The sequence below is a fragment of the Ochlerotatus camptorhynchus genome, unplaced genomic scaffold (assembly GCF_037179485.1).
Source record: "Ochlerotatus camptorhynchus isolate MF236.1 unplaced genomic scaffold, CSIRO-AGI_Acam_v1.1 ptg000078l, whole genome shotgun sequence".
Lineage (NCBI taxonomy): Eukaryota > Metazoa > Arthropoda > Insecta > Diptera > Culicidae > Ochlerotatus > Ochlerotatus camptorhynchus.
Genome location: NW_027040568.1, coordinates 5,641,881 through 5,660,426, shown reverse-complemented (window position 1 = coordinate 5,660,426; position 18,546 = coordinate 5,641,881). Strand labels below are relative to the sequence as shown.

Here is an 18,546-nt window from a genome sequence, read left to right as displayed (position 1 = left end):
TTTTCTTAAGATTTTAACGCATTTGCACCGGTTGTGCTACATTACCCCAAATGACCGAATCCGAATAAAACCTATACCACATTTCCCCCAACGACGTTGGGCATTGAACAATGTTAAACACCATTTTTGTACATGATATTGTAACTAATCTTATACGAGCTTCATTTTGATTTGGGATAAGTGTTTAAACTATGGCTCGGGATTCCCACTATGGCGTGGTTCTATTGTGACATACCCATACGTATATTTATGGTGCGACATAGTGGAAGGCTGTGAACATAGTTGGAGCATATACCCTGTATAATTTAAAAATCAGCAGGAAACTAACTTCAAAGTGAAGCATTTTAGCGAAGACATCATATCAAGAAAACTGGCAACTTTGTCAGAATCCAAGCGACATATACAATAGCGCTGCGCTTGAGTGAAGGTGATCTGATAATTATAGCACAAACGAAGTGACAGACGGAGCGGCTCGAAAACTTTGGTAACTAACCTGCTATTGCATTTTTTCAGTGTACCACATGGCAACACCACTACTACTGGATTGTACCACATGGCAACACTACTACTGGATTGAACTAGCATTTTCACCAAATGTACTAGAATGTTTTGGTTCGATATCTTTCACTCTACTCAAAACTGAAATGCATAAAAAATGACAAAATGATACACTCTTTCCACACTGTCAAAGAGTCATTGTACACAAAATCAGCTTTGTGCAAAACCAAAACAAAAATACTATCCCATCTGGTGGATGATGGCACAAGCTTCCAAGAAAATTCTATTACAGCGAACCACATATTTTAATTGATTTCTTCGCCAGTTAGTTGTCTGTCACTTCGTTTGTGATTATAGGTCAAAGTCAAAAGTACTTGAAACACGTACAGGTACTTAATAATGCATGGGTTATGATTGATTAGGTGAATTAGAGATTTCAATTATTTATTAGACTTGTCAAACTCTTCATAGCGAATCAAAACAAACATGGTGTAGTACTATAATTTCGACTATAATGGGGTACGTTAATCGATTTGCTTGGAACCAATAGGCTAGTCAAGCAGTGAGCCAGATTTAAATCGTTAGTTTCCACCGGTCGACTATAGTGCAGGATCCCAAAAGTAGGTAAAACGGGTAAAAGCTAGGGTAAAAGTTGTTTTAATTTGCTTGTTTGCAATTCGTATAAAATTTTTCACTGATCGGTAAGAAAAAAGTAACCAAAAATAAGTTCCTTTCACTCATCTCGGCACTAAAGAGCTTGAATTTATAAAGAGACAACTTGTCAAAATTGGAAAAATCGATTATCTGTCTAAGTCATTAGGAAAAGTTATTCCAATCTCGATTCCAGAATTGACAGAAAAGTGGTTCGTTTTCACCCATGTATTGTCTTCTCTTCTTCTTAGGTTGTACCCAAAAGTAGGTCAATAAGATTATACTCAACATTGGGTTCCCACACTTGCTTTAGGGCCCATGCATTAATTATGTCACGCTAAATCGAGCAAAAAATTACCCCCTCCCCCCCTATCGTGACGTTTTTCCTATACCTAATGCATTGCTTGTCACAAAATCTTAGACCCCCCTTCCCCCCTTAGAGCGTGACATAATATATGCATCAACCCTTACTACTACTGTTAGGTGGCTTTGCTCCTCCGTTTTTGACAACATTAGATGAAGAAAAGGAGGCAAACTAGTCAAAAGTAAAGAGCCTAAATTTATATATAAATTCAGGCTCTTTAGTCAAAAGTATGTAAAGAAGTTGACAGAAGTTTCGTCAATATTTCCATCAATATGTTCATGTCAATATTTTCAACAATAATTTCGAAGGTTTACCAATACAGGGTCGCTCCTAACTAACATTGTTGTATTCGATGGAATATTCGGAGTCAAATCACAACCACCGTGACAAAAGCTGGGGGGGACGTGCTGTCAAATCAGCCTACTGATCATTCTTGTATGAAACTGGCTCCAAACGTAAACAATCGCTGTAGGTTTCTTATGGCTTGTTTACGTTTGGAACCAGTTATGCGAGGCATGCGAGGTAGGCGAAGATTGTTCGTATTTGACAGCCACCTCCCCCCCTTGGACAAAAGATGTTGAGGAACAGGCCCCATCTGCTGCTGTAGTAAAACACTAGGGGGAAAAGAGGGGAAATATTGAAACATGAAATCAAACTTTTTTTGATTTTCCGTCAATATGCTTATCAAATATTCGTTAAATTACGCATTTCCCACCATACTGGACAAATAAGCGCATTTTCACTTATTAAAAAGTGTGATAAAAGTGCACGTTTATGTCAAATCGTTTTGTTGTCTTCGGTGCACTTATTCCTTATGGAGCAAGAAATAAGTGCTCCGAAGACAACAACACGATTTGACGTAAACGTGCACTTTTATCACACTTTTTGCATTTTTGGAGCAGTCCAGTGCAACCATCAATATTTGCATCAATATGATAGTGAGATGGTGAAAAGAACCTACTTTTGAGTACTATTTTCTTACCGTGCAGGTATTTTATTATTTTTCGCGTGTGCACTCTTCTTGTACACTGAACCAAATTGTCCATACATCATTGTATGATTATTGCTTCACTTGAGCCCCATACGGATTATTTTTCTATTTGTGAAAGATTATCATTCTCTGATTCAGCTCTCAAAGCACAGAAGAACTAAATAGCATTAATTCTAAAACAGGATGATTTTCGTTCTGCACGCTGTAAACCATTAGCATGATTATCATCCATTCTTAGGAAGACTTGAAATGAACAAACCGTATGATTAACATTGAGATAGATACGGACTCGTCATACAGTTTCAAAATAAATTGTCATGCAACGTTTAAATGAAATATAAGTGCAATCTGAATGAAAAATATATGGAAGCAGAAAGCTTATTTTACTGTTTAAAAATTGTGATCATAACGAAATATATCTCTTCTAAATTGTTGGAACTGTTAATTAATGTTGTAAATGAAACACTTCTGTTTTATAAGCTGAACAATTGTTTTATTCATTTATGATAAAACAACCACACTAAATGCTACACTGGGCCGGCCTCGCCCCTGGCGTCCCCATCGAACAGTGGATTCGCCGGTTCGGACTCGTCATCCACGGAATCGAACCCAATCGCGTTCTGTAGGAACTTGTGCAATTTAGGATGTTGGCTCGGGTTGTTTGTGGCCTCAAAAAGCAGTTTGAAAATATTGTCCAAAATCTGCTAAACGAGCTCATCAGCTGGTTTGTCTTGAAGATATCACTGGAAGATAAATTTGTTTTGTTAGAATCGTATTGCTTGAAACAAAGGACCTCCCTCCCAGTAACTTACTGAAGTCTAGGAATTTGAATCAACCAGCGGATGTTGTTTTGATTACACGTTTCTGTCGATGGCCACTTGGCCAGTTTGTAAAACTCCACTCGTTCGGCGACTTGCCGTAGTACGAAAGAGGCAATTCGGCGTTTTGGTACTTGCTTTCCTCAAAGTCGCTGACCACCTCCTCGAGGGTGGGCTGGATCGCGAACAATCCACGGGCACTGAAGCATTCGAATCAAACGGGAACGGAACGAGTAGATACTTTTTTGCCACATGAATCCGAAAACTTTTTTCTCGTTCGCTTTTTGGTGACACTCCCCGTGGTATGCGAAAAAACTGTGTACTGCTATTCGAGAGAGACGCAACAAACTGCGAAAAAAATGGTAAGGCCAAAACGCAATGGGAGACTGAAACGATATGAAAATGAATCGTATGACAGTTGTTGTATGATTTTCGTTATGGGGTTCACTTGGATGATTTTAGTTCATTTCTTTTCTTGAATTCATTTATTGTTAATACCTTTCAAAATTTGAACGGTACTTCATTAAGTGGTTGATGTTATTTCCTTTTATTATATGTATGATGAATCATCCCATTTAATGTCAATTATCAGTCAATCGGGTATCTCATATTATTTTCGATGTTAAAGAAATCGGATAGCTCTGAATGATTAATCATGCAATGACGACATGGTAAATTCGCTCAGTGTATGAAATGTCAAAATTAATCGCGTTTCAGTCGAATTTATATCGGTATTAAATTTATAGCAATCTGCGAAGCGTGTAAAACTTTAGTTGATTTAAACTTTGATAATAATCCGAGAAACAAGTGCACAGTCCAGAGTGCCAAAATAGTGAAGAAATAATGAGTTTAATGATTCTGTAACTGTATCGGAAGGAATGAATTCGTTTTTCGGCTTCGACACCAGCTTGCCATCGGTAGACGAGCAGGATGGATTCCGCGGCGATAGGACAGGAGCGACCAATGGTTGCGATCACAGTATCGATTCCGAAGGCGAATACGATGCTCTCAATGATGAAACTTTCGGTGATCCAGACAAAGGAGATTGGGAGAATACGCACGAAACGCTGGTGCGTCTGGAGAAGGGCGGTGGTTTCAGTGATGGCATTGAAAACGGCAGGGAGGAGCTGTTTGATGATGATGAATTAGACCTTCATTTGTCGAGGTTTGATTTTGGCGACGGAGATGAAAGCGTCAGCAGTGCAGCTGATTTGAGTTTGGATGAAGACATCAGAAGTCGGCTGCGGTTGGATCCAAGTATTTGGGATAGCCCAGTGAAGAAGCAGCCGGTTCAAGCTTTGCCACCGGCCAGACATGAAGTGCAAAGCATGTTTCCAAGTTTACCAGCGACTCCTATGCTAAATGAGTTTGCTGGACCTTTCGGAGTGAATTTTTCTACGACGCAACCTCCCATTAAGATGCTATCAGTGGAGGATATCGAAAGGAGTATAATTCAAAAACAACAACAGCAGCAGGAGCACATTAAAAAGGAGAAGGAACAGCAGCAGAAGATTCTACAGGAGAATCAGAAAAACAAGGAAGTGAAGAAATCGATCCCAGTTCCAATAGTTAACCCCTCTATTCAGCCGCTGTTGCCTTCTGCACAACTATTGGCAATCCGGAATCAAATGTTTCCTCCTCCACCTCTGCTGAATCACCAATCTCGAATGCCAGTTGGATTTTTACCATACAATTTCCTGCCGGCACATTATTCTACACCCATCAATAATTTGGCGATGCATCCTGGATTTCCGGCTGGAGTAGGGCATCAGTTTGGTCTGTTTCCGCGTATCCCGTTGCCCATCCAACCGAATCTAATTCAGAACATCCAAAATAATCAGTTTAATAAGAAGTTGGTTCAAGAAATTCAACAAAATCATCCGATGCTTTCTTTCAATCGTCAGAATCAGCATAATAATAAAAATCTCAATCATCAGCGGCATAGCAACATTCCGAGAGGATCGGACTACGACGAGTATGCGAACCTGATGTCCAATCGCGAGAAACAGTGGCTTATCGGAATTCAGCTAACTCAACTGAATTCTGACGCTCCTTACATCAGCGATTACTACTTTACCGTCTACAAGGAACGTCTGACTGCTTTGAAAGGAAACAACGAAAGCAAGGCGTACAAGGATAACCAATTGAATCATCCTTTCACTCAACCGAAAGGGCACGCTCAACTTTTGCTGATGTCTTCTATGGCCAGGAACTGCGGAATGTTGCACGGCTATAATCGCGAGCGGAAGATTTCCGAGTCATGGAATAATGAACAGAAGGATCAACCACCTCGCACATATACACCGCTGCAGTTTGAGAATTCGCTTGGAAAATTGCAGTGCGGAAGCGTAACAGCGCCTCGGAAGATAATAGACATGGACGTCGTTGGGAACGAATTGTCCAATCAGAACAATACCAGCCTGGAATTGTCCATGCAGAGAAAGTCTCGCCATATTCTACTACACATCGAAACTTTATTCAAAGTTGTACTCAAGATGGAAGATTTATCAAATCCAGCAGCGATCGAAGCCGCCTTGATAGTTAAGGAAAAACGAGAGAAGGAACGCATGGCTCAGCAAAGTGACAATTCTTCTCAAAATGTATCTATCTCATCTAATGCTGAACCGGACACATCTGACGAGCTGCTAGTGGTACTGATGAGTGGTCTCACTCAGGACAAGGTCACATTGACGCTAGGTGTACGCAAAGGGAAGATTCTCCTCCGACGAATCTTTGTCCTGCTGAGAGAGCATCCTTCCCGTTGGACACTATGGAGCACAGTTTTCTCTGCAATCCCATTCCTACTGAAGAAGGACCGCGATGATCAAGAAGGCGTTCTATTTGCTCTGTACACCGAATTCGAACGACATGTTCAGTACAGCCAGTTCTTGGATTTGCTGAAACTGTCCCAAACGATTGGAACTGAGAAAATCCTTACTTTCCTAACCAGCTGCAAGTTTCTTCTCTCCTCCGTAATTACCATTATATTTCAAATGGAGGTGCTGCTGTCCAAAACACCCGACACAGTCACACCGACCGATACTAGCAAGTGGATTGACTGTCTGGAGCTCATAACCGGTATAGTGAGCAAACTGATTTCAACGTCAACGCCGAGTTGCAATCTGCAGCACGCGATCAAGATCGACCGGGAAAACAATATTGTGCGCACCGTTCGAGTCCATCTGGAGCGGTTTCCGCAGCAAGTGAAGGCGAATGATTTCCTCAAATTTATCACGGCGGATCCTACGAGCAACGATGTGACCACGCCTTCGACGAAGAAGTAAATTGCAAGGTAAATTAGATTGTAGAGGCATCTCTGTTCTGTCAAGCACATTGTGATACTGCCGGCAGATGTTGGAGTATTTGTTGAAATTTGGCTTTCATTTCTTTCCCTAGGATGGACCCAGTTCGTTCTGCTCGTTGGCTTTTGAGAAGAGGCTCAAACTTTCAAAATTTGATGCATTTTTATTACCCAAGAAGGACAACATCCTGATCGTTTTTATATGTTTGTTTTATAAACCTAGTGTAAAGGTAGAGATAAACACATGCCGCATTAAAGTGTGCTTAATCATTTACACAAAAAGTACAATAATTGGTATTTATTTAATATTTGATTCTATATCGGTACAGGTTACGCACGCTGCGCTGCTGAAGAGTGAAAGTTAGGGGAATGATTTGAGTAAAACAGTAACAAAACAAGAATGATAAAAATAAATTAAATTGAACTGCCACAAAGGGTTGTAAAGTCATGCTCCGGCAAGTCTCTTTTAGTCCTTCCTTTAGAACTTGATATTTGATAATTTTAAGTTATAATAATAATTATTATTTGAATTGATGATTACAACCAATAAGAGATTCGAGATAACGAGTTTAGATTGACTATTAAACAAATTCAAGTTAATTTTAGGTCAATTTAGTTAGTTGATGATAAAAACGAACGAGGATTTGAGAATATATTATTATTATTAAAATAAATCTAACAGTGGCTTGAATGGATAATTTTATCACAGTAGATTCTGATCGGAATACTTCTTCTTATTCGCATTTCAAGCTTATTGCTTAGTGCATATTAGCTCATTGTGTGCTCTCAACTTAGTGTTCTAAATGCACTTCCACAGTTATCAATTGAGAGCTTTCGATGCCAATACCAATGCATGAATTTGTATATTGTGTGGCAAGCATGCCCAGGGAAGTCGAGAAAATTTCCATCCCGAAAGATTCCTACGACCGGACCGGGAATCGAACCCGCCCGCCTCCGTCTTGGTAATACCGTGTTTTTACTGTCTAGGCTATGAGGCCCCTTATACATAGGGTTTAGATCGGCTTAAGCCCCCCGAGACCCTATTGCTAGCAAGGGGTTAACAAAAACAGTATAGGAGTACATACACTCATTTTTTTTATACGGTTGGTGCCGCTGAGTCGTAATTTACACGGTACGTTTTTAACGATTTCTCGATATCGATACAACCAATCTACTTGTTTCGAATCAAATAATCCGTTTCAAGCCATAGGCATACTTTAGAAAAAAATACAGAACTTTTTTAAATATGTCTACATGGACCGTAGCATGCTGTAAATACGATTGGCATGAAATCTTCGTTGTTTTTTAACACGGTACATATACTATCCATGAACGCATAACAGTCCCATTAGAATAGGAAATCAAGCAAGGTTGTGACTGGTATGCTTTGATGGGCAGTACCCGGTGTAAAAAAGACCTGAGTGTATACTAATAGACTGAGTAACCCTAATAAAAATGTTATGGTTAACGACGCTTAACGACGTGTTCGGGGTATCATCCAAATCATTTGTAGAATAGTTCAATTATTTGGATTATCGTTCGTTTATGGTAATTTTTTATTAGGGAAAACCTCTCTAGATTCCTAGAAAATCGAGAAATTTTTTACTCAGTAGTCTATGAGTAATCTACGTTCTTGCGAATTTGAGTGAACGTAGCTTAAATTTGAGCTGGTTTAATTGGCCGTGCAGGGTATTTGTCTTCTCTAGATTGAAAACCATTAGTCAGTCTCCGTCTGGGTTGCCAAAAGGAAATTTGTGTTTTTGTTCCAAAAAATCTTTTTATCCTATTTTCTGTCCAAAAAAACCTGTGATGATATCTGTGTTGAAAGTTTATGAATTAAATCCATTAAACATGTTCTTAGCAAAGTGATCAAGCGAGTTTTCTGATCATGAAACTGAAACTAATAAAAATGTATGTGTTATAAATTACTATTGACTTAGACAAAAATGCGAGGGGGCGACTCTATGCAGGAAACTTTACTTTGCTTTTGTGATATGCGCTTAATAGATAGGATTACGATTGATGATGATTTTATTTCCTGCAAAAAGTGGAGACCGATGCGAGTGTGGATTTAGATGCAAAAGAATAAAACAGATTTTTTGTAAATTGACTTGCTAGCATCAGATTTATCGACCATCTAAAATTGAGATTTATATGTGTCGCAACAGAAATAAATACTTTTTACAAAACTCATTCTACTTTTTTTATATCGCAGAAAATAAATATGTAGATACAAGAGTAGGTGATGAGAACATTGCTCTGAAGTGAAAATAAAAGTTGTCTTTTAAACAACTTATGTTTTATTTTTGGAATGTTTTATCATAATTTAAAAATCTGTGTGATCTTTTAAAACCTAAAAATCTATGATCTGTGAATACAGATTCTTGGTTTTTAATACTCCGAATAATCTGTAGAAGCACAGATTAATCTACAGTTTTGTCAACCTTGGTCTCCTTATCGAAGAGGTGGTTGATATTTGATCGTTGAACGTCATGCTCCAAAATGTAATGCAACAATTAGTAGGATTCCGGATTGTGTGCATTGCACAAAATCTTAAATGTGTACAATGCATCCCGAATTTTCTGGTTGAGATTGTCAAAAATATACTATGTATTGCAAAATATAGTTTTTTTTAAACACTTTATTTGTTCCAAATTCAAAATAAATTACATTTCATTTTAACCATGGTGCTCCAGTTACTACAGTAACTTACCAGCCTTAATTGTTATGATATATATCCAAGTATTTTTACATTGTTCGTGTCTTGGCAATTCAGTATTTTAAACAGGTTTTTTTTAACCTGCATGTCAGTATAACAATTGATATTTTAAAACTAAAAACTAAAACTAAATCTTATCTAAGTATAAAGAGAATTAATCGTTGCAATTGAGGATTGCAACGATTTTTGCCTGAAATTATTAATTATTTTGTCGGACATTTGTTCTAAAGTCTCAACATTCGAAATTCTATGTACCTCAGTAGTACTGTACCAGGGAGGCAACTTCAAAATCATCTTCAGAACTTTGTTCTGAATCCTTTGAAGTGCTTTTTTCCTGGTAGTGCAACAACAAGACCATATTGGCACAGCGTAAAGCATGGCCGGTCTAAAAACTTGTTTAAATATTAGAAGTTTATTCGTCAGGCAAAGTTTGGAGTTCCTGTTTATAAGAGGATGCAAACATTTTATATATTTGTTACATTTGGCTTGAATCCCCTCAATGTGATCTTTAAAAGTTAATTTTTGGTCAAGTATTAATCCAATATATTTCACTTCGTTTGACCAGGAAATTTGAACTCCGTTCATAGTGACTATATGACTACTACTAGGTTTCAAAAACGAAGCTCTAGGCTTGTGTGGAAATATTATAAGTTGAGTTTTGGAAGCGTTCGGAGAAATCTTCCATTTTTGTAAATAAGAAGAGAAAATATCTAAACTTTTCTGCAGTCTGCAGCAAATAACACGAAGACTTCTTCCTTTAGCGGAAATGCCTGTGTCATCAGCGAACAAAGATTTGTGGCAACCCTGAGGCAAATCAGGGAGGTCCGAAGTGAAAATGTTATACAATATAGGCCCAAGAATGCTACCCTGAGGAACTCCTGCTCTAACAGGTAGTCGATTAGATTTGGAATTTTGATAATTTACCTACAGAGTTCTGTCAGTTAAATAATTTTGAACTAATTTCATAATATAAAGTGGAAAATTAAACTTTTTCAATTTAGCAATCAAACCTTCATGCCAAACACTGTCGAATGCTTTTTCTATGTCTAGAAGAGCAACTCCAGTTGAGTGGCCTTCAGATTTGTTTGAACGAATTAAATTGGTAACTCTTAAGAGTTGATGAGTAGTTGAATGCCCAGTGTAGTGATTGATAGTTTTGAATCGGAGAATGTATGGATATTTTTGCTCGATTACACGAAAAGTACGACACTGGAAGTATCCGTGTTGCAGATATAAGCGATGTTGAGAATTTCACGAATCAACGATTTTTCCCATACTGAAACAACTGTTAGCGAGGTAGTCACGGAGGGAGTTGCCATCTATGAGAAAAAACTAGAACTAGAAACTTTGGAGATAGTTAATGGTTGGTCGAGCTTTGTTGATTTTAGAATTAATTTATAAATCATTAATTTCGTGATTACTATTGAATTGACGCACAAAAACAGTCTCGTAGTTCTACATCAATAATGCGGTCGTGTTTCGGTCACAACACTTCCTTTTTTTTATTTGAGAGAACATCGATTAGGGTTCATAGCATCCTCTAATGGCGTTCGACCTAGATGTATCCAGCTGCACATACATGGTTATCGATTTAAATTATAGTTCTATTCAAGCGTTCGCTAGTAGCTGTCGAATTATGTTTCCAAATAGCAATCTCAAATCATTTTCCTAACTTATTCGTCATGTTTTTGTTGTTCAGTTAACACAGTTTACGTTTACCTACTGAAAATTCACTTGTATCGCTAAAAGGCGTATGTTTTACTTTAAAGCCACAGTGAAAGATTTTGGTATTCCTCGATAGAAATAAAAAAATGCTTCATGCAAATACACGCAATCGTGATTATTGTAAATAGTTTATGTGATTCCCGGAGTAGGCAATACAACCATATTGACGAATCGTTGCGCACGTGTGTATTTATGTTTCAATGACCATGTACATACATTTTCGAATAGCCTTACGGCTATTTGAGCAGATTCATGCTAAGGTATTCCAACCGCACAAAACAATTATTTATTTTCAATTATAATTAATTATTCATGATCAAACGTAGATCTGATAGACATCTCTGTATTGCCCTTATTGTACAATTCTTTGACGGAAAGTTTACCGCTCTGAAAAAGAAAGTTTTGATTTTTCTAAAAATATTGGAAAAATATGTCAGAAATCTAAGGAAATCCGTTTTTTCTCCAAATCTAAAGAAGACTTCAAAGTAAAAAAAAAATTTCTATCTCATCACTCATGGCAAAAAGTCGCGCTCAAAAAATAAAAAACAAACGACCTTTCGGTTTTGCTTAGAGTTTACCTTTTTTTGTACCTGGTGAGATAGAGAAAATGTTTTTACGTACATGTAAATTTTTTCAAAAATTTTATTTTTAGAAAAATAAAAACGCACCAGACATTTTTAGAAAAATCAAAAAGCACCAGATATTTTTTGTGGTTCCGTTAAATTCTGTTATACACGTAGAAATCTATAACTAGCCAGTGCTATTGTGAACAATGAAAATAAAATAAATCTGATAGGAGAATAAAGACGCACTGTTAGGTATTATTCAGTCATTAGAGGTGTAAGAAAGTCAGTGTCGAAGACACTTGCGAATAGATTATATTGCACAAGCCGTAAATAAAGTTATTTAATGTATTTAATCCAGCATTGTATTCTTGCCTTTGAACATCCACTGCGTATTTGCTTAGCTGTAGATAGGTACAGATGCCCACAAGCAATCACCCACATTTGTTCCATATTATGCGCTGTAATCTATACTTTCTCAAGCGTAAACGGTAATTAAATGTCCAAGTTTAAAAATTTATCGCTAGTATCTGATACTGCATTATTTTTCTATGGGTAAATGTACATAGGATTGAATCCTGATTAATGTGGGCGTCTTAGTGGAATACATGTATAAAGAAAGAGAGAAGGATTAGTAATTTCCATTTAATTACGCTACCTTATTTGCTTATCCTTGACAGATACGCGTATTTCGTTTACAATGTGCAGACTTCAGTGTTTTGTAGTCGAGTACAAGACACTGAATGGAAATTACTAACCCTTCTCTCTTGCTTTATACATAGGATTGTCAAAAAGATGGTCTAAAATTGTTAACATGTGAAGCACATTATCAATAAAAAGGTTAAACAAATAGCAGCTTTAAATGCTTTCAACACACTTTGTAAAAATAGTTAATTCTGTAACGTTTTAAACTTGCTAAGCAACACAAAAATATTTTAGAAGATATACAATAGCGTACCGTTTTTTTTGTTTTTTTGAAAGCTTAATTCAAGTAAATTTTTGTTTCTCTACATAAATAAATTATAGTTTGTCTTATTATTATGCTTGAAAGAAATATTCCTATTTAATTCACTGATCGACAACTAAATGGGATAGACCAACTTTGGAGTGTCGTAAGTTCGTCACATGTTGTTCGATTGTATAATATTTTTTCGAGAAGCATTCACGTAGATCTTGTCCATTTGTCAACTTGTCACTCCCAACTTCATTTACCCATTTTTGGGTAGGTTCAAATTTGACCAATCTAGCTGCAACCTACTGAAATTTGGGTAGTTTCTCCTTCTTTTTTAGGCTCTATTACGACCCTATTGGCACTTAACGCCGGCCACTTCACCGTGAAGTGACATCGGTAATAAGGGCCATAGTCAGTTACTCCTGCCGGGAGAAATGAAAGTCGAAAACAGATGCAACTCTGTTGAATGTTCTCTGCAGTCCGCAAATCGCTCCATAATTTGTGCGACGAGGCAGTCTTAGCATAAGGTTATTACGAAGCGGTCGGGATTGAACATTCAGGTCAATTTGCCTCAGGATAGCCTTGCAATCTGTCCTTCCTTGCAGGATATCGGCCACGGTTAGGGCTCTGCTTGTGTCTCTTCTAAAGGGTGATACGGTCAAAATTTGGTCAATATCAACTTGACGTATTTCTTTCAATTTTGCATTTAAAAAACCTGAACACCCCTCATTTTGAAGGTGTGTGTGTGTAGAATGTTGCTCCTATTTTGATTTTGGAATTCACTCTTCAGTTGTCAAAATGCCGTCCAAGCAAGAAGAGCAGCGAAAATCCGAGCTACTCGCACGCAAAGTTGGCAAAATCGCTAAAAGTTGCCAAATCAACCGTTACAAATGTAATTAAAGTGTTTGGGGAACGTTTGTCGACAGCCAGGAAGTCTGGATCGGGGGGAAATCGAAAACCGGAAGCCGCTGAGACGACAAAGAGAGTTGCCGGTAGTTTCAAGCGAAACCCTAACCTCTCTCTCCGAGATGCCGCAAATAAGCTGGGTGTATCGTCTACAACCGTGCATCGAGCCAAAAAACGAGCCGGACAATCGACTTACAAGAAGGTTGTGACTCCAAATCGCGATGATAATCAAAATACGACGGCCAAAGCGCGATCCCGGAGGCTGTACACGACGATGCTGACGAAGTTTGACTGCGTGGTAATGGACGACGAAACCTACGTCAAAGCCGACTACAAGCAGCTTCCGGGACAGGAGTTTTAAACGGCAAAAGGAAGGGGAAAGGTAGCAGATGTTTTCAAGCACATGAAACTGTCAAAGTTCGCAAAGAAATATCTGGTTTGGCAAGCCATCTGTACCTGTGGCTTGAAAAGCAGCATTTTCATAGCTTCCGGGACTGTCAACCAAGAAATTTACGTGAAAGAGTGTTTGAATAAACGTCTGCTGCCTTTCCTGAAGAAACACGGTTGTTCCGTACTGTTTTGGCCGGATTTGGCATCTTGCCATTACGGTAAAAAGGCCATGGAGTGGTACGCCGCCAACAACGTGCAGGTGGTTCCCAAGGACAAGAACCCTCCCAACACGCCAGAGCTCCGCCCAATTGAGAAATACTGGGCTATTGTCAAGCGGAACCTAAAGAAGACCAAAAAAAAACTGCTAAGGGCGAGCAGCAGTTCAAGGCAAACTGGCTTTCTGCGGCGAAGAAGGTGGACAAGGTGGCTGTACAAAATCTGATGGCAGGGGTCAAGCGTAAGGCCCGGCAATTCGGATTTGGAAAAGCGGAAGCCTAACTGAATATTTTTCCTGAATTTTATACTAATTGAACTTGAAAAAGAAATTTAATTTGATTTTTTAAATAAACGATTTCACCGATTTACACGCGTTTTCCCTTGACCAAATTTTGACCGTATCACCCTTTAGTCCGGAGAAGTTCTAGGTCGATAAGTTGACAACGGCTTTCATAACTGGGTAATCGAAACGGGTTAACGGCGCTGGTGGTGTAGTGGTAAGCGTGATTACCTCTCACCCCAGCAGGCCTGGGTTCAATCCCAGTCGGCGCCGCCGGGATGTTCTGAGGCATAACATCTCTGATCACGCCTTCCTTCGGATGGGAAGTAAAGCCGTTGGTCTCCGGTTTATGAGTTGATGGGTCGATAGGTAGGGTCCAGGTGTGGGAGCTGCCTTCCTGGCACGTCGGTAGCATTGGTGCTCAGCACGGAAAACAAGATCGACGGAAAAAACAAACCAAAGGAAAAAAAAAAAATAATCGAAACGGGTCATTCCAAAGCAATCTACGCAACGCAAAACGAAAAAAGCGACGTTGAACAGATTCAATTCTCGCGGCACCGTTGTTGTAGTTTGGGTTCCAAACCGCTGAACAATACTCAAGCAAGCGTCGATCGAACAAGCGAACAAAAGAGAGAACATAGACATTAGATATCAGTAAAGTTTTTAGCTATCCTAAAAATGAACCCTAATGTTCTTGATGCCTTATCGACAACATATGCAATGTGTTGCATGGATGAAAGCTGCGAATCCACGATCACACCCAAGTCTTTCGCTTGATTTAGCAGGTCATAGCTAAATAATATCGGTTGTTGTTTTCGTGAGAATGTAATAGCGGAACATTTGGCTGGGTTCACTACCATTCTGTTTAAACTGCACCAACTAGCGAATACATTCAAGCTGACGTTGAAGCAAGTGACAGTCAGCAATGGAGCAGATTCGTAGGAAAATTTTGAGGTCATATGCATATGATAACCGAGGAGCTTCGATGACCAGATGCACGTCGTTGAAGTACAGTATAAAAATCAACGGTCCCATGTGGCTTCCCTGAGGTATCCCTGATGTGGCGAAGAAGCTAGCAGATCTGCAATCTCCTATGGCAACCTTTAGTTGCCGACCGGTAAGATATGATCGAAACCAACTCAGAGCATTACCACATACACCGAGCCTGCCGAGTTTAGCAATCGTAATAGCATGGTTCAACATGTCGAATGCTGCGGATAGGTCTGAATAAATAACGTCCGTTTGAACCCGATCCGACATGCTTTCGGTTATATACGATGTGAGACACAGCCGATTGGTTAGATTGGCAGAGCGGCCAACAGTAAACCCATGTTGATCAGCACTCAAATACTGCTTGCAATGGGGCAGCAACGGTTCCATAATCACTAGCTCGAATAGCTTCGAAACGGCACTTAACGATGTAATTCCTCGATAGTTATCCACAGCTCGTTTCCTTCCTTTTTTGTGGACGGGAAACATGTGCGCAAATTTCCAGCAAGATGGAAATATGCCACTGGAGAGAGACATTCGAAACAGGCAAAGAAGCGGAATTAACAAGCTCGCAATATGTCTCTTCAAAAATACGGATGGAACTCCATCAGGTCCAGGATTCAAGGATGACTTGAGCAGAGTCGCGGCCTTAGAAATCATCTCAGCATTAACATCAATTGCACCCAGCGTTTGAGCATTTTCTGGAACGTTCCTGGCAGCCAGGTTAATATGGTCGTCAGTTAGTATCTCATAAGTGAATACACTGGCTAACTTGTCGGAAAAGGCGGCATATATCCTGAACGGTGGCAGCAACTTCACCATTGAATTCCATATACGATGGGAGGCCGGATTCCCTGCGTAACTCGTTCACGTAGTTCCAAAAGGATTTCGGGTGTACCTTAAGTTTGCGCTGGATGCCTCGTTGGAAACTTGAAAAGCATTCACGACTGACTCACTGGTACATGTGATTCAGCCTCACATAATGTAGTTTCAGAAGAAGCGTGCGGTGCTTCGTAAAACTTCTCAATATTGCTCTCTTGATTGACTTCAACCTACGTAGCTCTCTCGCCTGCCAGGGAGGGTGAGACACTTTGTGGTGAGTTCTTTTCGGGACGTGTCTGTCAATGACATATGCCAAGACATGTGAAAAGGTTTGCGCTGCAGCCTCAACGTCATCTGGACAAAGGATGTTCTCCCATGCCATGCTAGACAATACATCTATGATGCAACGGTGGTCAGCTTTACGGAAGTCATAAGAAACCAATGAGGTACAAAGGTAATCCAGCTCATTGATAAGAAACCGTAGCAGGATAATCGTCGAAATCACGCACGAGTTTGTCCTCAACAGTGACAATTAAAGGAGGGTGATGTGGAACTAGCTTAGTTAGTGCACAAGGAGCCGAGGAAATTAATGGAGCCCTGTCCTGTGTGCTCACGAAGCAGAGGTCCAAACTACGATCATTTTCGTTAACTACATGGTTAATTTGAGAAAGCGTCGCTGCGCTGTAGTTGTCGAGAAGGCTAATAGCTTCTGCGTGAAATGTAGAGCTATCAGGATCTGGATACAGGAATCCGCTATGAGATGGACTCCACGAAACGCCTGGCAGATTGAAGTCACCAAGTGTTGTAATATGACCAACAGCTTTTTTCATGGTTTTTCAAACATATTTCTTTTTCATCCAGGATTTCTAGATGGGCTGCTGATCTATCATTTATTGAAATTTTTTATATAAATTGCTGCTTTAAAGGTACATGAAAAAGGACTATGTTCATATTACCCCGTGTCGTAAAAAGTCTAGCACTCACTTGTTTGTTCTTGGAGATGGCCCGAACATGCTGGATTCGAATTGTAGGGCCACGTCGTAGGCACGGAATACTGTCGAATTTACGATGATCGGATTCGACGGCGGTGGACTGACTAGAGTGCCATTTCTAAACGGTCTCCAGAGAGAGAGAGAGAGACTGTCCACCAAATGAGCAGCTAGATAGGTATCGAATGGGGACTACCCAGGAGAATCCCCAATAAGAGCGTAGAGAGTATAAGTACTTGTCCTGAATAGACTACACAACACAACTGGTTTATTTCGAAATTGCAGTGGGTTTTTATAGCCTAAAATCTACACAAAGTTGAACTCTACAGTTTGCTACAAAACGATAGCATATCGCTTCTTTACTATGGTTAGAAAGAGAAAACTTCAATAAGAACGTTTTTCCATAATATTGGAGATTTTGCAGATCGCCCCGCGATGCATTGCTTTGGTTCAACCGCTTGCACTGTAAATGCTTAGGTGTCAATATGAATATTCGATTCAACTGTAGACTATAATACTATGACATCCGCAGGTGCGTATTACACCCAATTCCCCTACAATCATATTTTGCCCAAGGAAGTCGAGAATTTTTTCAACCCGGAAAATTCCTAGACCGGACCGGGAATCGAAACCCAGACACCTCCAGCATGGTCTCGCTTTATAGCTGCGCCTTAACTGACTGGCCTAAGGAAGCCCCCCGTGTGTATCTTATAAACGGAAAAACAATACTACCCAACGGTTAAGTTCTTTAAACATACTCTTGAGTTGTTCCTTTCATTCGCTCTTACGTTTGTTGTCAAAAAGGCAGAGCAATACCACCTGACCCCTATTAGGTGTGAGAAGTTAAACAACGATAATAGTACGTTCAGACTACAGAGTTATAACATATTATAGCACTATCTTGATGGTGGTTTCTGTGTTACAATTATTTGACAACCGTTATAACATGTTATAACTGCTCAGTCTGAACAGCGTTTGAACGTACTATAATAGTACATTCAGACTACTACATAGTGCCAACATGTTCTAACGGTTGTCAAATAATTGCAAAACAGAAACTTATTAATGGGTAGCTTGAAGTTGACGTTGGGTGAAAACAAGTTAGTAGTAAGTAGTTTGTTTACATATGCGCGAATGACAACTACTTCCAGCCTTTTAGTTTTACTTGAATATCAACTTCCCGCACGCAACCTTCGACCTGGGTGAATTGACCTCAATATTAGGTACCTTTTCCGTTCCGTGTAGATCTGTTCCCGTACTTGCTTTTCTGTAAGATTATGTACAGGACAATCCAAAACCCGTACTTTCTGCACCATATTATTTTCTTACAGCAACCTTCAGAATGTTGCAGCAACTTACAACAAAAACAAA

At 39.3% G+C, this 18,546-nt stretch overlaps 2 protein-coding genes across 5 annotated transcripts in view; both read left to right on the top strand.

The window, feature by feature from the left end:
* Window positions 1–18,546, top strand: part of tefu (Serine/threonine-protein kinase tefu) — a 41,507-nt gene that overhangs the window by 2,462 nt on the left and 20,499 nt on the right. The window contains exon 1 of one of the 4 annotated variants that reach the window (XM_065217666.1): window positions 18,328–18,398. The exons of the other annotated variants lie outside the window; for them this stretch is intronic. The gene's annotated coding sequence lies outside the window, so the exon portion shown is untranslated. Of the gene's footprint in view, window positions 1–18,327; window positions 18,399–18,546 lie in introns of those variants that run through there. 4 annotated transcript variants of the gene reach the window in all.
* On the top strand, window positions 4,041–9,406 carry LOC135697825 (protein PAT1 homolog 1-like). The gene is made up of 2 exons (XM_065217638.1): window positions 4,041–6,614; window positions 6,719–9,406. The coding sequence occupies exon 1, from the start codon at window positions 4,201–4,203 to the stop codon at window positions 6,604–6,606; it is 2,406 nt and encodes an 801-aa protein (XP_065073710.1). The 5' UTR covers window positions 4,041–4,200; the 3' UTR covers window positions 6,607–6,614; window positions 6,719–9,406.